Source organism: Heterodontus francisci, chromosome 15 (genome assembly GCF_036365525.1).
Source record: "Heterodontus francisci isolate sHetFra1 chromosome 15, sHetFra1.hap1, whole genome shotgun sequence".
Taxonomy (NCBI): domain Eukaryota; kingdom Metazoa; phylum Chordata; class Chondrichthyes; order Heterodontiformes; family Heterodontidae; genus Heterodontus; species Heterodontus francisci.
Window position 1 is genome coordinate 63,459,117 of NC_090385.1, and position 22,508 is coordinate 63,481,624.

Below are 22,508 nucleotides of genomic sequence, written 5' to 3' on the forward strand. Positions count from 1 at the left end.
TTTAATCCCTTCCTGTGGCTGAGACAGGGAATTCAGTGACATGGGAAATAGAATCTGAGTAACGTATTTTCAATGGCTTACCCTATTGCAGTACCACAGATCTAGCATTACAGAACCTGCAGAAGCTCTGTTTGCTTCGTTCTAACTATCTGTGGCTACATTTTGTTTCAATGTGTAGTTTTTAAATGCTTTTGATTGATTCAAATCCTTCAATATATTTGAATGTCGTCTATTGATGTGTAATGTCTTGACGTCACCGATATCTAATTGTAGAATTAGATATCCTGGTCAATTTCTTCTCAAAAAGGTCATTGATTTTTGGTTTTCTAGAAAAATTGATGGAATTATGGAATTTGATCTCAAATACTGGGAAAAATTCTGTTTATAATTAAAGTTGAATGTGACATCTTAAGTCATCATAAATTGGTGTGCCTGATTCTCTAATGTTTACATTTAAAGCATTAATAATGTTTGTTTTCCCCCCAGGGCTTCATATAATTTTTACTCTGGATGAAGTGAATTTTATACAGAATCTTGTGTTTTATATTGAAGTAGCCTACAAAGTTGCAGTGAGTATCCAGATATCTTGAGCCTTCTGTTTTTACTTTACAACTGATAGAAAGAGATCATTGTGGTTCTCCTAAATCTTACAGTAGAGGTTTAGAGAGGACATTGAGTAGCTTTTTGCTGCCATTTTTATATGCCTGCTTTTATAGAATTTTGCTGCAAATTATGTAGGTTCACTGCAGTTATGCATCATATAATGTGATGATGTATAGATTCAGATCCACAATTCCACATGTTTTTTGCTGTTTGCATCAGAAATCAAATGGAGGCAGGGTGTTTCTCTAGCTTTGAAAACACTGAAAAAGAAAAGTTAACATCGGGTGTAAAATGAGCCACTGCTAAATTGTTGGGGATTTTTCTGTTGATCTGTGGGCATCCCATTTCGATCGTGTCGTGGAAGCGTGCCATCTGTGATGCACCCAAAGATGAGCCATAATGAATTTTGCCCCCAGTATATTTGTGGTGGCTCTGATGGTAAAGCCAGCAACTGCACAAGAAAAATTTAAAACTTCTGTATTTTTCCTTTATATGATATGGGTGGAGTGGTTATTTAAAAAATTGCTTAATGAACTACCTGGAGTATTCCTTTAACAATCAATTAAGCAAACTGTAGCATTATGGTTCCATTATTTGGGTCAGTTAGTAAGTGCATTGTTTTGTGCTTGAGCCATTAAGGCTAGAATGTTCCAGGTTTAGTCTCTGGTCTGTGTTGAGTTAGCTATTCTCAGCCAGGATGGTCCTGGAAAACAAAATTATCTAAATTATTTTTATTTTCAGTACATCCATTGCATTATGAGACATGCTCACAGTTCTGTGCTTCTTGATATTTGATTTTCTTTTATTATGTTGTAGTGTTTTCTCTGCCTTTCATTTCCTTAAGACAGAGATAATATATATATATTTTTTTCTTGCTATGTTTATCTGGAGAGAGCCTTTGGCTTAGTGGGAGGATTGCTGCCTTTGAGTCAGAAGGTTCAGGGTTGGAAGCCCACTCCAGACAGACAATTTTGGGTTGACAGCCAGCAGGATATTTGCATCTGGTGATTGTGGGTGGACCACCTCACGCTGTATAGGACTAATCACCCTGTCTGTTAGTATAAAGAAGGTTATGGCCATGGAAGAAGCATCAATGTCATATTGCCTGCCAGACTGTTAGTCAGCTTGCAAATATTTTCACTAATTCACACTATTATCAAAGGAAGGAATGTGACAATATAAAAGCAACTACGTTTGTATCTCTTCCCAGTTGTCCCTGTCTGCTTCTGATATGTATGCGTGTCCCCTTCCCTTAGCCATATCTTTTCTAGGATATGAGTGCATTACTTGGTGCATCTGGTGACTTTTAAATTTACTGCATACATTTGTTGCTTTCTTTTTGTGGCAGGATTATGGTATGTGGGAACGTGGTGACAAGACAAACGTGGGAATTCCAGAGCTCAATGCCAGTTCTGTGGGTATGGCCAAAGTAAGTGTTAAATTATGTTTTAAAACTCTTGTTGGGGTGGAGGGATGAAGCAATGGAATTGGACAATGCAGTGTGTTAGCTTACTTGTTTTTGACTTTTGGAACCTGGACTTGAATCTAACCTAGGTTTGTGGGATGAAAGTCACCTTGCTGTGTCAGCTACAAGGATCTTATGTGACATGGGTTTCAGCAACCCCAATGAAATTCCTTGTATGTACAGATTCACAGCATTACGTTTACGCTAGCAGTCTTGTTCAGAAAAGCCAGTTAATTGGAAAAAAAAAGTAGTTAGAGTCATAGAGTCATTTTCGGCACAGAAGGGGAGGCTATTTGGCCCATCAAGTCCATGACAGCTCTCCACGGAGCTATCCAGTCAGTCCCACTCCTCCACTCAATCCCCATAGCCCTGCAAGCTTATTGCCTTCAAGTGGCCATCCAATTTCCTTTCCAAGTCATTGATTGTCTCTGCTTCCACCACCCTTGTGGACAGCGAGTTCCAGGTCATTACCACCCGCTGTGTTAAAAAGTTCTTCCTCATATTCCCCTTGCATCTTTTGCTGAACTCTGTGTTCCCTAGTCCTTCTACCATTAGTTAATGGGAAGAGTTTTTTCTTGTCTAACTTACCTAAGCCTGTCATAATCTTGTACACCTCTGTTAAATCTTCCCTCAATCTCCTTTGTTCTAAGGAGAACAACCCCAGCTTTTCCAACCTAACCTTATAACTTAAATCCCCCATCCCTGGGAACCATTCTGGTAAATCTTCTCTCAAGGACTCTCACATCCTTCCTATAGTGTTGTGACCAGAATGTATCGCAGTACTGTAGTTGAGGCCTAACCAGAACTTCATAAAGATTCAGCATAACTTCCCTGTTTTTGTACTCAGTGACTCAATTTGTGAAGCCCACGATCTCATATGCTTTGCTGACCACTCTCTCAATATGTCTTGCCACTTTCAAAGATTTATGCACATGCACCCCTAGGTCCCTCTGTTTCTGCACACTCTTTAGAACTGTGCCATGAAGTATATATTGCCTCTCCCTATTCCCTTTGCCAAAATGCATCACATCACACTTGTCAGTATTAAATTCCATCTGCTACCTCTCTGCCCATTCTGCTAGCCTATCTATATCCTGTTGTGGGCAGTTCATATCGTCTTCACTGTTGGCCACATTTCCAAGTTTGGTATCATCAAGTTTTGAGATTCTACTCGGTATTCCAAGATCCAAGTCGTGTATATATATATATATATATGATCCTTGGGGAATACCACTGTCTACCATCCTCCAGTCTGAAAAACAACCATTTACTATAGCTTGCTGTTTTCTGTTCTTAAGCCAATTTTTTTTATCCAATTTGACACTGACCCTCCTATTCCATGAGCCTCAATTTTGTTAACCAGCCTTTTATGTGGTATCTTATCAAATGCTTTCTTAAAATATGTACAAATAACATCCACCACATTCCCTGCATCAACCTTCTCAGTTATTTCATCAAAAAATTCAATTAGATTAGTCAAGCATAATCTGCCTTTGACAGATCCATGCTGGCTATCCTTAATTAACTTGAACCTCTCCCAGTGTCTGTTGATTTCTTCCATCATTATTGTTTCTAAAACCTTGCCCACAACTGTTAAACTAACTGGCCTGTAGTTGCTAGGACAGTCCTTACACCCTTTCTTGAATAAGGGTGTCGCATTTGCCATTCTCCAATCCCCTGGCAACTCCCCCGTATCCAGGGAAGATTGGAAGATTATGGCAAGCCCTTCCGCTATCTCCATCCCCACTTCCTTTAGCAAGCTAGGATGCAAGCCATCCAGACCAGGTGACTTATCTACCCTAAGCATAGCCAGCCTTCTTAGTACTCCCAGCCCCACCTCTCAATTTTTACCTTATCCATTGCATCTACCCTCTCTGTTTCTCGTGATATTTTGTCAGATTCCACTTCCTTAGTGAATACTGATACAAAGTACTCACTAAGTATATTAGCATTGCCCTGCAACTCTAAGCATTTATTACCCTCTTTGTCCCTAATCGGCCTCACTCAGCTTCTTACTACCTGCTTACTATTTATATGCCGGTGGAAGAATTTTGGGTTCCCTTTTGTGTTGACTGCCATTCTAAAGGCCCGCTACCTGACCTGAAACCGACAGGACCCGATGACATGTGTCGGGTTCGGGTTGGGTCACGCTTTCGGGTCCGGCATTCGGGCTCGGGTCGGACCAGATCGGACACGCTCTGTCACCACCTCAGCTAAGTGATTTTAATGTTAATTTACATTCTGGACTTTAAAGGTGGTTTTGCTACAGATATTTTAAGCTTGTGCAGGTAAGGAACAAAGTGAAAAAGGAAGGTAAGTTAACTGATGGTCGGGCGTGGGGAAAAAAAATGAAAGGACTCGGGCCGGTTCGGGCTTGGGGTCGGTTGGGGTTCTCATTTGCAGGCCCGAGCAGGCCTTTTTGCCATTCTATTCTCATACACTCTCTTTGCCAGACTTATTTTCCTCTTCTCCTCCCCCCTCAACTTATTGTAAATGGCCTTGTTCTCACTTGAAGAATTCACCTGACATTCATCATAACTTTTTTTTTGTTTCATCATAATCCCTATCTCCCTTGTCAACCAAAAAGCCATGTTTTTGGTTCCTTTACCTTTCACCCTTGTTGGAATGTACCTGAAGCATCTCTTCCTTCAAGATAACTCATTGTTCTGATACAGCTCTTCCTGTCAGTCTTTGGTTCCATTTTACCCTGGCTAGATCCCTTCTCATCACGTCAAAATTAGCCCTCTTCCAATCTACCTTATTTCGTTCCTTGCTTTTCTGCATTACTAATCTAAACCTTATACAATATCACTCTTAACCCAAGTGCTCCCTGACATATACGTGGTCCACTTGACCCACCACATTTCCCAGCACCAGATCCAACAATGCCTCGTTTCCAGTTGGGCTGAGAACATACTGATCAAGGAAGTGCTCCTGAACGAATTTTAGAAATTCCTCCACCTCCTTATCCTTGACTCTAGAATTATCCCAATTGATACTTGGATAATTGAAGTCCCCCAATATCACCACTCTATTCTTGCACATTTCTGTGATTTCCCTGCTGATTTGCTCCTCTAACTCTCACTACTTGGAAGCCTATAGAATACCCCTTGTAATGTGATCACGCCATTTTTCCTTCTCAACTCTAACCAAATGGATTCTGTCCTTGCCCCCTCAAGGACATCCTTCCTTTACAACACTACAATATCTTCCCTAATCAGTACTGCCACCCTATGTTCCTTTTTTCCTTCTCTATCTTTTCTGAACACTTGTGTGTCCTTGTGTATTAGGAGCCTAGTCCTTACCATTTTTAAGCCACGTTTCACTTATTGCCACTACATCATATTCCTAGGCTGCTATTTGTGCTTGTAGCTCACCAACCTTATTCATCACACTTTGTACGTTTACAAACATGCATTGTAATCCTGTCTTTGCATTCCTCATAGTCCTTCTCAGTCTGCTCCTTTCTAATATAGAACTTCTCCCTTCTCTAGTACTTTCTAACACTCTAGCATTATGCACTTTATTTGTCTTTTCTACTTCTATATGCTGTTGCCCACCCCCCTGCTAATTTAGTTTAAACCCTTCCCAACCGCACTAGTCAATCTCCTCGCGAGGATATTGGTCCAAGTCCTGTTGAGGTGCAACCTGTCTCTTTTGATTAGGTGCCTTCTGCCCCAGAACTGGTTCCAATGCTGTAAGAATCTGAAGCCCTCCCTCCTGCACCATGCTTCAAGCTAAGCATTCATCCTTCCTATCTTCCTATTTCTACTCTCGCTAGCACGTGGCACTAGGAATAATCCAGAGATTACTATCTTTGAGGTCTTACTCTTTAACTTCCTCCCTAGCTCCTGAAAATCTGACTGTAGGACCTCAGTAGCTGTCCCGGCTATGTTGTTGGTACCAACATGTACCACAACTTCTTGCTCACTCCCTTCCCCCTGCAGAATATCCTGCACCCTCTCCATGATGTCCTTTACCCTGGCACCAGGGAGGCAACACGCCCTGTGGGACTCATGATGACAGTTACAGAAATGCCTGTCTGTTCCCCCTGATTATGGAGTCACCTATAACAACTGCATTTCTGACTTTTCTGTTCCCTCCTGTATAGTCACATGCCCATTGGTGCCATGGTTTTGGCTGTATAACTTCAGGGTATCGTCACTCCCAGCAGCCTCCAATGCTGAGTATCGGTTTGAGCGTGGCACACACCCGAAGTCTTCTGGGGTTCCTGCTTCTTCCGGATGGCCACCCACTTACTAACCTGAACTCCTACTGCTTATGAGGTAACCACCTCCTGGAACGTACAATCCAGGAAACTCTCCTGCTCCCTGATGTTCTACAGTGATTCCAGCTGCCCTTCAAGCTTGAGCTGAAGCAGCTGGAGACACTTCCTACACACATAGTCAGCCAAGACACATGAAGTGTCCTTAAGTTCCCACATGGCACAGGAATTGCAAGCAACAGGTTGTAGCTGCCCATTCATGATCTAAAACAAAACCCTCTTTAAAAAGAAACCCTCTTTGATGCTATTCTTGAGTTTGGGACAAGCAGAAGTATCTTTGATCTGCAATTGATAGTAATATATATGTGCTGGGGGCTAAAAATGGAAGATGAAATTTCATTTGAGCAGAGAAGCATAATACCTCCCGAGAATATATATTTTTAATTGTATTTTAAGCGAAGTCTGAAACTAAGATTTTTTTTTAACCACAGGCAGCTCTTGAGGCACTTGATGAATTGGACCTCTTTGGTGCTAAAGGAGGCCCCAAATCAGTTATTCATGTCCTGGCTGATGAAGTACAGCTCTGTCAAGTAAGATCTAAAGAAAGATGGTGCCATTAAACTTGTGTTGTGGTTGCACTATATTCTAGTAAAATTTGGTATATTCTGTAGAATTGTAATTATAGCAAGATATACTGATTTATACATGTAATTCAAAGTTTTGCACCTGGCATGTTTGACGTGCACAAGGTTTACATTAGTTTAAATTTTATAGCCATCAGTCTAAAATTTGCTTTATTTAAAAATATTCCCATTTCCAATAAAAATTGGCAGATACAACTGCCTGAAAGTTATGTGGTTTCCCCACACTATATCATTGTTATGACCAGGTGAGAAAGGTGTGTAGGGGTCCCTCTCAGCCTTCACCTGGTCTTAATGTAACAGGGTTTAATTTTTAAAACACTGTTTTTAGATCCCCCTTGGTGAATCCTTGTTCACCGCTTTCCAATTATAAGGCAAAGAAGTCAGCACAAACAGGTTTTCTTGGATTTAAAGAAGAAAAGTTCAAATTTATTAAACTTGAACTTAAACTCTAATTCGGTTGACACCTACAGATACACGAAGCGCCCACGCTAGCATGCATACGCAATACACACATGCAAATAGAGACAGAAAAGAGCAGAAGAAATAAAGTAGGAAAGTTTGAGGCAATCTGAAGAGTTTTTGTTATGGTTCCTCGAGCTCACTGTAGAGTCCTTGCTTGCAGGTAGATCTTGCTTTTCGTTGGGACCCAGTATTCTTCTTAAACCTTGTTCGCCGTAGGAGACTTTTCTCTCTTGGGGTTCATGTGTCTTCAGCGGATTCAGAGGCTTGTGAGAAAGAGATGGGAGCAGCATGGAGAGATCTTCTCAGTCCAGGAGCAAACAGACACTCTCAGTTCAAACTCTGTGTGGCTAGTTCAAAAAAACCCACTGGAACAGCTAGTTAGCCATGTGACCAGCTGGTCTAACCAGTCCTGGCCCTTGTGGATTGCATCCTGCTTAGCAGGCCCTGGAATGCGCTTCCTCACTCTGGATATCTGTTTGTATGTAAATGTTTTGTTCCAGCCGTGGCTGATCTGTTTAATAAGTAATTTCCTCACTCCAGCAACAGTTAAAATTCAATGTTCATGACAAAATTCATGTGCCTCATTCTTGGCAGGTGAGGTCCTGCATGACAATATGTCCTTAAAAATTGTTTTTCCTGTTACAATACATTTTGTTATGTGGTATATAACTCCAACAGCAATACATAAACAGCATATCCTTCGACTCATTGTGAGCTATGCTACAGGAAATATCATTAAAATATTGGAAAAACAAATACATTTGTTTACTCTGCATGCATAAATATACTTCCTTTAATATATTAAATTCAGCATGTGGGCCATGCATTTCATAATTACAAATATGAATGTTGCTTTTATGAGTCAACCCATTATAGCACCTATAGTGCTAATTATGCCACCTGGATAGCACTGTTAGGGGTTTTCAATGTTAAAAGTTATTGCCCTTTTCCCATCAGATTTACTCACACTTGCTGTCACACGCAGCAGTTACAGTGTCTGCCGTTTTTAAAAAAAAACTTGATTTTCTAAAAAAATTTCAGTAACTACTTGTACGTGATTTGTAAAATCCTTTTTAATTTTTTTGTAGTTTTTCCCACTTCCAGACTTCCTTTTTTTGTAACCTACCCATAATTCTCCCTGCCTTTGGCCACGCAAAGTATATAGAAGTTAATTGTTAAGTTTGCTTCAGCTAACCCATTAGCTCTCATGCTCCCTCTCTTCATGACTGCTACATTCTCAGTTTAATTTTTAAAACCACTTTTTCTGACCTTTGAGCATCTGCCCTGCCTCCTATGTCCTGTGTTCTTTCCATGCCAGCAAACAGCATTAGCATACTCCCCAACATGCTCATTTTTCTGACCAAGTTGTTACTGCAAAACATTAAAATGGGGACCACTGCATACAAGCAGTGTACTTAATAATGAATTTGATCAATAGTCCTACAAGTCCCATTCACTCATTCCCTGTACCTGAGAACCTACATTGGCTCCTGGTCTGGCAACACCTTAGCTTTAAAATTTTCATTTTTATTTTCAAATCTCACCATGGCCCCACCCCTCTCTATCTCAATAACCTTCTCCAGCCCTTCAATCCTCTGAGATGTCTTTATTCCTCCATTGCTAGAATTGGAGGGCGCAGAGATCTCGGATGGTTGTAGGGCTAGAGGAGGTTACAGAGATATGGAGGAATTAAAAACAAGCATGAGAATTTTACAATTGAAGTGTTGCCGGAGAGTAGCCAATGTAGATTAGAGAGCACAGGGAGGATGGTTGAACAGAGCTTGGGGCAGAATTTTATGTGGACTTCGGGGACAAATGAAGGCTGGGGGGGGGGGGGGGGGGGCATTAAATTGGGACTGGAGACATCGGACCAGAAGTCTGATATCGTGATGTCCCATCCTGATATTATGAATGGTGGCAAACATGGAGGCGGAGAGCAGACGTCAACGTGGCGGGCAGGCAGTTAAGGTAGTTAAGAGGCCTTGGACAGCGATTTTATACTTCGTTTCAAATTTTATTAACGGCGCTCAGGATTCGTGGGGCTTCAAAGCCTCAGCTGGTAAAGGGAGGTGACGTGGAGGTGATGGCTCATTGCTGGCTGCAAAGGAAGGCCATCTGGAGAGGCAGCATCAACTGCCAGGAAGGGTGGAGAAGGGAAGGCATATCTGAGGAGGGTGGGGGTGCCATATCGTTCTGCATTTCCTTTGATCCTTACTGCCAGCTGTAGGTTGAGCAATAAAAGCTTACCTTTATGCAGCCCTGTTGTCGCCTTCCTTCCAATGCCAGGTGCGCAGAGCTCAGCTGGCAAGGCTCCAGAGTTGATCCCTCGCCTTGAGCCCCTTGACAGAGGCAGGGTTGAAATGAAGCACCAAAGTCCATAAATAAGAGTAAAGTGATCTTGTGCAATAGAAACGATCGTTATTATCCCTGATGCCAAATGCTATCCTTTCTATTTACATTACACATTCACCATGAGTCTCCCATGCTTTGCGGTGCTCTTCTTTATTCTTTTGCGTGTACTCCTACACTGTGCTCCCCCTGCGCTGTCAGCTGAAACGAAGGCAGGCTGCTGACCTTGCTGTTCCTTGGCTAGGCATGACTTTGGCAGTCATCCTCTGGATGCCTTAGGTCTGAAGGGTCCTGGCATTGTGAGGGCCTCCTGCACAAAATCAGTGTTACCCTCTATTGTCAGGGATGAAGGAGGATTTGATGTCACTGGCAGAAGGGCAGAGGAACTGCACCAGGACCACCCTGAGAGGAGGCCCAGCTGTGGGGGGAGGGTGGGGGTGCAGCCGCTCCTCCACCCTTGCAAGGCAGACTTCTGCCTCCCTGCTGACCTGAGAGGTCAGAGGACTTGGTGGTGAGTTCAGGTCTCCCGTACCCCTCTCGCCTTGCCACTGCTGCCTTGAGCTCTTGGTCAAGATGAGGGTATGCAGTCTACATGAATATGCTGCAGACACTGAGTGCTGTGCTGAATGTGGCTCTCCAGAAGTGTCGCCAATCTCTCATTGCAGGACACCATTTGTGCACCAGTCAGAGTCAGTGCAGCACTCGACGCCTGGATGGACTCCTCCATTGTCCCTACCTGAGCACACATTGCCTCTGGCATCTCTGCCAGATGTTGCCTGACCCCTCTCTGCAGCTGCAGCATTTCCTGTGATGCTGGCGACACCAGAGGCTCATCATGAGCCTTGGGTTCAGCATGGGTCTGGCCTCCCACAGTCCTCCAACTCTGAGACCTTGGCTGTCACAGCCTCCGTCAGCTGCTTGGGCGCATCTGTGATGTGCTGACCAGGTTGTGTGTATACCCACTGATATCCGTGTATTTGCGCTGGCGGAGGGTGCAGGGGTATGGATCATCTGAGGCTCTGTCCTCCCCCTTGTGCGGTAGGCTCTCCCACAATCTTGGAGGCTCATTGTGGATGTTCTATGTGACCTGCATGAGAGAACAGAGACGTTGAATGTTCATGGTCTCTCCCCGACATAGCAAACACCCCTATGTTGGAGGTGACTGTAGGCATTGGATGCCTGATAAACAGCATGGCTCCATCACTCCCAATGCACCCTTGTGCCCCCATGGTATCCTTATTTAATCTCTTGGGACGATGCCCCTGTCTCTCTGTCCGCAACACATCGTCCATCCTGCGGCCATGGCAGCTCCATGGTTTCCTCCTCCATTTGGCTCAGGATATGGCGATTTGGCAGTCCACTGCTGATCTTAGCCCGCACTCTGCAATTGTGTGCTATCTTCTCCTGCAGATGCAAAGATGAATGCTGTTGGTCTCCCATCAGGGACAAGTCCAAGACAGATGCTGGTGGTAGTCAAACTGTTACTGATGGGGGCACACAGATGCCTCTTGCATGTGGTCCCTTTCCAGGGACTTAGTGAGGGTCTCTATTGACAAAAGGCCACCTTTCAGTGCCATTGAACCATGCCTTAGCCATTTATTTGAATGCCCTGAATCTCTGCCCACATCTGGGTGGGTATTCGTTCTCCACCTGACACCTCTTCCTCCTCGGACAAATGCAAGGCCCATGAGCTGAAAGCTTTAAGACGCACTCACTTTCGCTGCCCGGATGAGGTCATTGAGCCGCCTACAGCACTGAATCCAGGTCCTTGGTGTGTCCCCGGGTCTGCTGACCTTCTCTGCTATCTGCAGCCAAGCTTGCTTGGTCAGACTCCCAACACTCCTCCTCCCCTTTCTAGGGAAGAATATCTCTTTCATTTTCTTTGCAGCCTGTAAGAGAACAGTGTGGCAGCAGTGTGTACCATCTACAAGATGCACTGTAGCAACATACCAAGGCTCCTTCGACAGCACCTTCCAAACCCACGACTTCTACCACCTAGAAGGACAAGGGCAGCAGTTGCATGGGAACGCCACCACCTGCAAGTTCCCCTCCAAGCCACACACCATCCTGACTTGGAACTATATCGCCGTTCCTTCACTGCCGCTGGGTCAAAATCCTGGAACTCCCTTCCTGACAGCACTGTGGGTGTACCTACCCCACATGGACTGCAGTGGTTCAAGAAGGCAGCTCACCACCACCACCTCAAGGGCAATTAGGGATGGGAAAAAAATGCTGACCTTGTTAGCGATGCCCACATCCCATGAACGAATATAAAGAGAAAAGAACCTGGAGGCAGGCATCATTAAGGCGTGGGTCCACCCGGGGTCGTCTTTCTGCCATTGTTCTGCAACTTCTCTCCTCTGAAGAAATCCTTATACCTGGCAGGGAAACATTGATTCTAGGGCTGGCAGCTCTTTATATATGGTGACAGAATCTGTCATGGCGTCAGCTGATGCTGGTCTCTCCACCTTCGCCCTACCACCAGCATTGGCTGGCCCCTGCACCTCATTCAATTTAATTGGCTGGCTGCTGCTTGATCGCGTGCTGCTCGTGGCCCTGATGAAAGCCGTATGTGCTTCTGGTCCCGACATCGGAACCTGTGGCATCCAGTTAAAATCTGGCCCCTGGTGCGAGTTAGGATATGTGCAGCAGAGTGTTGGATGAGTTCAAGTTTATGAAGGGTGGAAGATGGGGGACTGGCCAGGCGAGCATTGGAATTACTGAGTCTAGAGATAACAAAGAGTTGAGATTTCAGCAGCAGTTGAGCGGCGACCTGGGTGGAGATGGGCAATGCTGTGGAGGTGAAAGCAGATGATCTTCATGATTGAACGAATATGATGTGAGAGCTCATCTTAGAGTCAAATAGGAAAAGTTGCGAACAGTTTGGTTCAGTCTCAGTGACCACAGAGAGGGATGGAGCCAGTGGTTGGGAAATGGAGTACATGGAGGAGACTGAAGACAATGACTTCAGTTCTTCCCAATATTTAGTTGGAGGAAATTCCTGCTGATCCAGGACTGAATGTGTGACATGCGGTGTGACATATTAGAGACAGTGGGTGGGTGTGGAAGGGAGGGTGGGGAAAGAGCTGGGTGTTGTCAATGTACATGTTTTCGGATGATGTCACTGAGGGGGCAGTATGTAGACACAAATGGGAGCATGCCAAGGATAGACCTTTGATGGACACCAGAGATAAAGGTGTGGGATTGGGAAGAGAAGCCATTTCTGGAGTGTATGGGTCTGGAGTCACATGTAGGCCAGACCAGGTAAGGACGGCAGATTTCCTTCCCTGAAGAATATTGGTGAACAAGATGGGTTTTTACGACAATCAATGATAGTTTCATGGCACCATTGCTGAGACTAGCTTTCAATTCCAGATTTTTATTGATTTAATTGAATTTAAATTCCACCAGCTGCAGTGATGGGATTTGAACACATGTCCCCAGGGCATTAGGCTGGGCCTCTGGATTACTAGTTCAGTGACATTAACACTAGTGAGGAACTAGGCAAGGGCTGTTCCACTCAGCTGAATGATGGAAAAGAGGCATTGGAGGGAGGATGGTGTGGTCAATGGTGTCAGAGGCTGCAGACAAATTGAGAAGGATGAGGTGGGATAGTTTACCGTGTTCATAGTCACAGAGGATGTCAGTTGTGGCTTTGATGAGGGCTATTTCGGTGCTGTGACAAGGACAGAAACCTGAGGAGTTGTAGGAAAGAAAGGCACAGATTTGAGAGGCAGCACACATTCAAGAGCTCTGGCTCTTGAATGGGAGGTTGGTGATTGGATAGTAGATAGAGGGGTCAAGGGTATGTATTTAGTGGGTGGGTGGACAGATGACTGCAGCTTTAAAGGCGAAATGGACATGCCTGAGGAGAGGGAACTGTTAACAATACTGGCTAATGTAGGAGCCAGGAAGGGAAGTTGGGTGGTCGGCAGATTGGTGGGAATAGCAATGAGGGAGTAGGAGGTGGGTTTCATGGACAAGATTAAAACACTATATTTAATAGTAAGTTTGAGCTTGCTGAGTTTAGATTTTTTTATGTTGACTTTTTTGTTGTTGGCTCATTGTTGGGTCCCTTGCTGTTTGTGGTATATATTAATGATTTGAACTTAAATGTGGGAGGCATGATTGGGAAATTTGCAGATGACACAAAAATTGGCCGTGTTGTTGATAGTGAAGAGGATAGCTGTAGACTCCAGAATATCAATGGTTTGGTTAAGTGGGCAGAAAAGTGGCAAATGGAATTCAATCTGGACAAATGTAAGGTAATGCATTTGGAGAGGGCAAACAAAGCAAGGGAATAAATGGGAGGATATTGAGAGGGGTAAAGGAAGTGAGAGACTTGGAGTGCATGTCCACAGGTCCCAGAAGGTGGCAGGACAGGTCGATCAAGTGGTGAAGAAGGCATATGGAATGCTTTCCTTTATTGGCCGAGGTATAGAATACAAAAGCAGGGATGTAATGCTGGAACTGTATAAAACGCTAGTTAGGCCGCAACTGGAGTATTGTGTACAGTTCTGGTCACTACATTGCAGGAAGGACATAATTGCTCTGGAGAGAGTACAGAGGAGATTTACAAGAATGTTGCCAGGGCTGGAAAATTGCAGCTATGAGGAAAGATTGGATAGGCTAGGGTTTTTTTTCCCCCTAGAACAGAGGAGGTTGAACTACCTGTCCTGTCCCCTTCTGGGACCTGTGGACATACACTCCAAAATTATGAGGGACCTGGATAGAGTAGACAGGAAGGACCTGGTTTCCCCTAGCGGAGGGGTCAGTTACCGGGGGATGTCCCAATGTTTTACAACCAGTTAAGTACTTTTGTAGTGTAGGAAGCCAATTTGTACACAGCAAAGTCGCACAATGATCAGTTAGAAAATGAGCAGATAATCTGTTTATTAAAGATGTTGGTTAAGGGATAAATAGCAGCTAGGTCCTAGGCAAAACTCCACTGCTGCTCTTCAAATAGCGCTAGATGTTTTACATCCACATGGTGGCCAGAGGGGTCCTCAGTTTAATGTCTCATCCAAAAGACAGGACCTTCAACATTGCAGAACTCCCTGAACACTGCATTTAGGTGTCAACCTAGCTTATGCACTTGTTTCAAGAGGGGGACTTGAACCCACAACCTTCTGACTCTGAGGCGATAGTGCCTTCACAGAGCCAAGGTGCATTGTATTACAAATATGTCTTGAGGTCTATATGTTAGTATCATTAAGGCGTGTAATATTTTTACCTTGACTCAATTATGTCCTATATTACTTCAGTATGTTTGCTTTACTTATAGCAATGAGTGAATAGCTATTTGGTTCAGACTGCAGTGGAACCCATGTCACAATCGCAATTTGTGTTCCTGGCCCCAGACTATGAGCACTGACACAGTTGGTATCTATTTCCATGCATAAACATAATTGTTTTCTTTTAGTATTTTTGCTGATGAAAATATGTGTGCATTTTATTTCAGTCTATTCTACATTCAATGTTGCCTAGGGCATCAACATCCAAAGAGATTGATGCTGGTCTCCTCTCAGTCATCTCCTACCCAGCTTTTGCTGTGGAGGATCTTGAGCTTATAGAGTTAACTAAACAAGAGATTATTACAAAGCTACAGGTAAGTCTTTTTCCCAATTTGCTCCCCTCTTCTGTTAAGATCAACTTGTGCTGACTTACAATTCCATACATGCTAGCAGCTTTCTGATATCATCCCATTTGACCATTTTTCCATAGCCTCGATAGTCAGTATCAGTGTATTGTTTGACAAGGAGGCAAATTTCAGCTCAGCCCAATATTTTCACATGCACTCTCATGGTGGTGTCAGTGATTAACAATCAGGTGTGAGAACCCTGGCTAATTGGTTTTTTTTCTCCTCCTGACCTGGGAGATACTTGGGCAAGTTGTAGTGGCACTATCACTACCCTGGTTCAGATTGGCTAACTCAGTATAGACTAGGACTTGATTCTGGGAGCTTCCTGAACTGTGGTGATCAGCATCCTAAAAGGAGATACATTTACCCACTGAATAAGTGGTGAACTTGAGCGAACCTGAAATGCCGCTTGAAAGAGGTTCTTCAGTATGAGATGTTTTAGTAATTTAAGCATCTGTCTACAATCTTCTGCCTGTCTGCTGGAAAGCTTTGTTGAAATTGGGAGTAGTGGTGTTATTCTAGTTGCTATGTCTAGTGTGGCTAGCCATAGAGAACATCTGGCAGCTATAAAATAAAAGAGTTCATGAAATCCCCGTATAGTGTTTTCCCAAAATACTCCAATTTGTAAAAACCAAATGTGTTGTCACTTAGTCACAACTTATTGCTTTATATACAATTCGTTTTATTCTGTTTAATCTTGCACTGCAGTCCTTCACTTGTCAATTTTTTTTTAAAGTTTGCATTGATGATTTTGGTGAAAGGCATCTCCTGAAGTGACTGAATTAAAGTTTTATCGTCACCAAAAGGCCTTCAGGTGATTATTCTACCTTCCAATCCTGACATCAGAACTTCTCCCTGATGGCACAGCTCAGATTGGGAACTTGGTTGTGGAATTTTGGCAACAAAATCACATTTTCCCATTCAGTGAAACTATAGTCTGAGCACAAGAATGCCGTTCAAGTCAAGCTTGTTTGACTTCTTCCATTTATAACTTACTTCAGGGCTCATGAACCTTATCAAACTGACAGAGTTTGATTTGGCTTAATTTCTGCCCTGAAAGTAAACTTGTGGTTTGAGAGGAAATTGAATACTCAATCAGTTACCTTAGTGCCTATGAAAATCTAACCTGGCAAGAAGTACCAAAACATTGTAAAAAGCTTCTAACTTAACTAAAATGCTCATTTCTATGTATTTTCCATGTAAAAAAAAAATCCTATGTTATGCACTTCAGTTTAGTCCTCCACTTGGTCCCACTTGCACAATCAGACCTCGATACACCCTTTTCACTTATTGCCCATGACATTCTGGAATGAGCCAGAAAAACAAAAGTGTTCATCTCTCATTACTGACTCTGTTTTGAAGAAGTAACACATTGCTTCCCCTCTCATCCCCTTTTCGCATTCAGAAGGGACCATTCCCTTCGTGACACTCTTCATCACCCAAACCCCTTTCTCCCAGCACTTTTCCATGCAAGCTCAGGGGATTCAACACTTTCCCTTTCACCTCTTCCCTTCCCACCATCCAGGGCCCCACATGCTCCTTCCAGGTGAAACAGTAATATACTGTACTTCTTTCAAAGCAGTATTCATGTATTTGCTGCTCATGATGTGGTCTCCTCAAATTTGGGAAATTAAAATGAGATTGGCTGAACGCTTTGTGGAACACTTCCATTCAGTCTGTAAACGTGACAATGAACTTCCAATTGCTTGACACTTTAATCCTCCATCCCGCTCTGACCCCTCTATCCTTGGCCTCCTACACTGTTCCAGTGAAACTCAACAGAAGGTCGAGGGCCAGTCTCTCATTTTTTAATTAGGCACTTTCAACCTTCTGGAGTCAACATTGAGTTCAACAACTTGAGATCAAATCCAATGCCTCTATTTTTTTGGGCGGTAGGTATTGGTAATTGTTCTGCTGCTAGCATTCACACCTCCTCTAGACCCATCTTTTGTTTCTCTACTTGCCCTATGACTGCCCGCTTTTGCCTTCTACCATCATCTCTTTTGTCACTTAAACACTCCAGTTCTCCACTCTATCGCAAATTTTCCCCATTGTTCTTCCTGCCCCTTGCCTTTTCTTTGGCTCTGTACTTGCTTATAATCTGTTAAATCTCTACTTACTTCCAGTTGTGGTGAAAGGTCATCAACCTGGAATGTTAACTTTGTTTCTGTCTCCACAGATGGTGCCTGACCTGCTGAGTATTACCAGCATTTTCTGTTTTTTCATATTCCTTCTGTTATGGGCCAGAATTTTAGGCCCCCCCTCCCCACCTATGCTGGGAGCAGGCTGGGAGGCAGGGGGCATAAAATTGGTGGGATGGCGGAGGGTGCCGTGCCCGTCGCTTACCTGCCTCTGCTGATATTTTACCAGTGGTATTTTACCCCCCCCCCCTCACCGAGCCCTGGCTGATTGGCCCTGGCGAGCCCCAACCCCACTTACCATCTTCTCCAGCCTCCATCGCTGGCTGGATCCAGAGACTGCTGCAGTCCCAGCAGTGGCCACCGCTCCCAGTGGTGCTGCTGGGACTGAAGAGCTGCCAGCCCGCTGATTGGCTGGCAGCTCTTGAAGGCAGGACATCCTGCCTCAAATGGGCAGAAGCCATGACCTCAGGCAATTATAACATAGGCTTCTGGGGCTGGCGGAGGTGGGCTTGCCCCTGACATTCCAGCCAGTAGGAGGGACCACCGCCCATCGTTAAATCCTGGCCATCTTTACCAATTTTTTTCCACGTTCTCATTCCTCATGTCCTAAAAGTGCTAACGTCTGTTGAGTGTATTGTTCCATGCCAAATAGTTACTCTTTGGTGGCTTACTTAAGTGGCTACTGTTCTAAAAGAGCCAAAGACTCTATGGTAAAATAGCCTAACAGCTAAGCACATTTCTATTTGTGTGTAGAACCACACGAATATAGGTTCCTGTAACAGTTGAGCTTGAGCCTATAATGTTGATCTGTTATTCCCTCTTTGTCACTGGTGGACCACTGTATTTCACTGTGCTTTTTGTCTCAATTTCAGATCTGCTGCATTTGCAGCTAATGTTAATTTTTCACTTTCTTCCCAATTTTCACATGTTTATTTCTGTGGAGCTCATGTCATTTTGCCGTTCACCATTTGCGTTTTTTTTTGTCCTTTTTATATTTCTGCATCTCAGTGATTATCTTTTAGATTATGTACTGGTCTTCGATTAAGCAGTTTTTGGGTCATGTAATTTAACCAGGATAATTCCTGTTTCTCGTATATCTGTTAATTCTTTCCCCCTCTGCATCTTTTTCCCCCAATCATGCTAAAATACAATTTTTTAAGTCTTTAGTTAAAGGGGTGCATACCAAAAATGTTTTTCTTTTTTATGTATAAAAATAAATGACTTAGATATTGGAGTACAGTAAAATTTCAAAATTTGCCAATGATAATAAACTTGGAGGTGTGGCAAACAATGAGTTTTATACCAATCGTCTGCAACAGGACATAGGCTAGCAGAATGGGTAGACGAGTGGCGGATGGAATTTAATACAGAGAAGTGTGAAGTCCTGCATTTTAGCATAAGAGATAGGGAAAGGCAATATACACTTAACGGTGCAGTTCTAAAGAGTGTGCAGTGGCAGAGGGACCTGGGGTTCTTAGACCTTTGGAGATGGCAGGACATATTGAGAGAGTTGTTAGCAAAGCTTGAGCTTCATAAATAGAGGTATTGAGTACAAATTCAGGGAAGTTATGCTGAACATGTATAAAGCTCTGGTCAGGCCACAACTGAAGTATTGCATCCAGTTCTGGCCACCAGACTTTAGGAAGGATGCAAAGGTCCTTGAGAGGGTCCAGAGGACATTTATTAAAATGGTTCCATGATGAGAAAATTTAGCTACAAGAATAGATTGGAGAAGCTGAAGTTGTTCTCCTTGGAGGAAAGAAGATTGAGGGGAGATTTGATAGAGGTGTACAGGATTATGACAGGTTTAGATAAGGTAGACAAAGAAAAGTTGTTCCCATTAGCTGATGGTACAAGGACTAAGGGACACAGATTTTAGGTTTTGGGCAAGAGATACGGTGGGGGGCGGGGGGGCTGTGGGCGGGGATATGAGGAGGAACTTCTTTACGCAGCGCGTGGTGATGACCTGGAAGACTCTGCCTATGAGGGTGGTGGAAGTGGAAACGATGCATGATTTCAAAAGGTAATTGGATGTGGATTTGAGGGGAATAAACTTGCAGGGCTACGTGGATTGAGCGGGGGAATGGGAATGATTGGAGTGCTCTAAAGAGAGCCAGCATGGACGCAATAGGCTGAATGGCCTCTTCTGCACCATAAATGATTTTATGACAGTACTCAAGTTGAGGCCGAACCAGTATTTTATAAAGGTTCTTCATAACTTATTGTAAACCTCTATTTATAAAGCCCAGGATTCTTTATGCCTTTTTAACCACTTTCTCAACTTGCCCTGCCACCTTCAATGCTTTGTGTAGATAAACCCCCAGTTCTCTCTGTTCCTGCACCCACTTTAGAATTGTACCCTTTATTTCCTCTCCTCATTCTTCCTACCAAACTGTCACTTCATAGTTCTGTGCCTTAAATTTCATCTTTTTTTTATTCATTCAGGGATGTGGGCGTCACTGGCTAGGCCAGCATTTATTGCCCATCCCGAATTGTCCTTGAGAAGGTGGTGGTGAGCTGCCTTCTTGAACCGCTGCAGTCCATTTGGGGTAGGTATACCCACAGTGCTGCCACATGTCTTCCCATTCCACCAGCCTATACTCTATGATTCTATACTCACTAAGGCATGACACTAGGAGTAATCCGGAGATTACTACCTTTGAGGTCCTGCTTGTCAATCTCCTTCCTAGTTCCTTAAACTCTGCTTCAGGATCTCATCCCTCTTTCTACCTATGTCATTGGTGCGGATATGGATCAGAACCTCTGCTGTTCATACACCCCCTCAGAGTGCTCTGCAGTAACATCCTTGACCCTGGCACCTGGGAGACAACATACCATCCCAGAATCATGTCTGCAGCCGCAGAAACCCTGATCTATAGAAGACCCTATTACTATTGCTTTCCCAGGCTCTCAATGTGCGCTCTCTCTCTGGCTTCCAGAACACACTTTCTGTCTGGGCTCTGACACCTAGGTTGAGATCCACAAAGTCAACGCTGAATGCAAATGGAACTCTAATCTTCTGGTCTTTATGACTTAATATGCACCTGCTGGTTCTGTTATCTCGAGGTTATGTGGGCAATTCATTGCTTTCTGTTCACACTTATAAATGAATTGCTGTGTACTGTTATTGAATTTTGCAGGAAATCAATTGCATTAAGTAAGTAGTGAAAATAGTTCTGTGAAAATTGTTCATGATGTTCAAAGGGCGGTTGAGTGATGCAGTTAATTATAGGGAGAATTTGAATGTGAGCATTGACCACTTGCACCTAACTGTAGTTGTACTCTTGTACATTACAACAGGGTCGTTATGGTTGCTGTCGGTTTCTTCGAGATGGATTCAAAACTCCAAAAGAGGTACAGTGGTTGTCTTTGAAGTTTGTGTTTTTACAAGATTTATTTTTCTAACATTTATGCAAGCTACCTGTAAAATTATTGTAATTCATATTCATAAATGTACAAAAGATAAGTGTATTGGCCAGATTTTGCAGTCAGTGGGGAAGTGACGGCACTTGCCACTGACCTGAAAAAAAGCTGCCCACAAAGATCTAGCGATCTCTGTGTTGTGGATTTCCCCTTTTCTGGAGTTAATTTGAATCTGATGTCAAGGGGATCTCCAGGTGTCTAGCAACACTGATGTCATCAAGCAGGGTGAGCAGCTAATCACATTGAAGAATTCTCACAGACAGCAAACCAGGAAATAAAATACACTGATTATCCTTCACTTTTTATGAATTTTACAAACAAAATAAAAACATTAGAAGTTGAAGTATCATAAGCAAACTTAAAACAAATTGCATTTACATAGTGTGGAGTATTTTTTTATCATAATGGAAACATTTGGCTTTACACAAATATAAAGTAGATTTTCCAGGTCAGAGAGACTGTTCAGCAGTAGATATGACTTGGAACACTGTTAAAAACCTAATTACATCTCATTAACAAGGTGTAACTTTTTCAGGGGTTTTAATGGCGTGAAGGGGGATGTTCTCATTAGTCCAGTGATTTATTATGGGTTTATCTGTGTGAAATCTGGCCACTGGTTGTGTTTTTATGTGAGACAGTGTTCTGATCTAACACCTGTTGTATTTGTATTCTATAAATTTGTATATACATTTAACAAAGATAGAGAGAGGGACAAAAGGAGAGAGAAAGTGAGAGTGACTTTCTTCAAGCTAAAAGATCTTTTTTTTTAAGCCACCTATCTCATTGAGCACACATAATAGAGAGAGAGGCAATCATTTCATTCTACTTTTATTTAAAAAAATCAATTAAATTCATTTGTGGAAAGCAAGGAAGTTCTGATAAACTTGTATAGAACCTTAATACAAAAGCAAAATGCTGTAGATGTTGGAAATCTGAAACAAAAACAGAAAATGCCAGGTCAGGCAGCATCTGTGGAGAGAAAACAGAGTTAATGTTTCAGGTCAATGACCTGCTGAGTATTTCCAGCATTTTCTATTTTTGTATAGTTAGGCTACACTTGGAACGATGTACAGTTCTGGTCTCCATATTATAAAAAAGGATGTAGAGACAGTGGAAAATTTGGAAAAGAGATTTACAAGGATGATACCTGTATTGAGAGATTATAACCATCAAGAATGGGCTAGTGCTCTTTTCTGTAACAAAGTGAAGGCTTGGGGTCTGATAAAGGTCTTTAAAATTAGGAAGGAGGTTGATAGGCGAGCCTTAGATAAAATATTTCCATTTGTAAGTAATTCAAAACTAGGGCTCATAAGTATAAGGGAGTCACTAATAAATCCAATAAAGGAATATAGGAGAAGCTTCTTTACCCAGAGAGTGATTAGAATATGGAACTTGCTCCCACATGAAGTTGTTGAGGCAAATAACATAGGTGCATTAAGAGGAAGCTAGTAAGTATATGAGGGTCAAAGGAATAGAAGGTTTTGTTAATTGGATCAGATGAGGTAGGGTATGAGAAGGCTTGTGTGAAGCATAAATATTGGCATGGATTTATTTG

The 22,508-nt window shown here is 43.1% G+C and overlaps 1 protein-coding gene across 5 annotated transcripts in view; it reads left to right on the forward strand.

Annotated features, from left to right (window-relative positions):
- The window catches only part of phka1a (phosphorylase kinase, alpha 1a (muscle)), a 213,366-nt gene that overhangs the window by 34,919 nt on the left and 155,939 nt on the right, over nt 1–22,508 (forward strand). For all 5 annotated transcript variants that reach the window (XM_068047677.1, XM_068047673.1, XM_068047674.1 and 2 more), the window contains 5 exons: nt 487–569; nt 1,952–2,032; nt 6,785–6,883; nt 15,210–15,356; nt 20,831–20,884. In XM_068047677.1, coding sequence (XP_067903778.1) covers nt 487–569; nt 1,952–2,032; nt 6,785–6,883; nt 15,210–15,356; nt 20,831–20,884 — 464 coding nt within the window. The remainder of the gene's footprint in view (nt 1–486; nt 570–1,951; nt 2,033–6,784; nt 6,884–15,209; nt 15,357–20,830; nt 20,885–22,508) is intronic.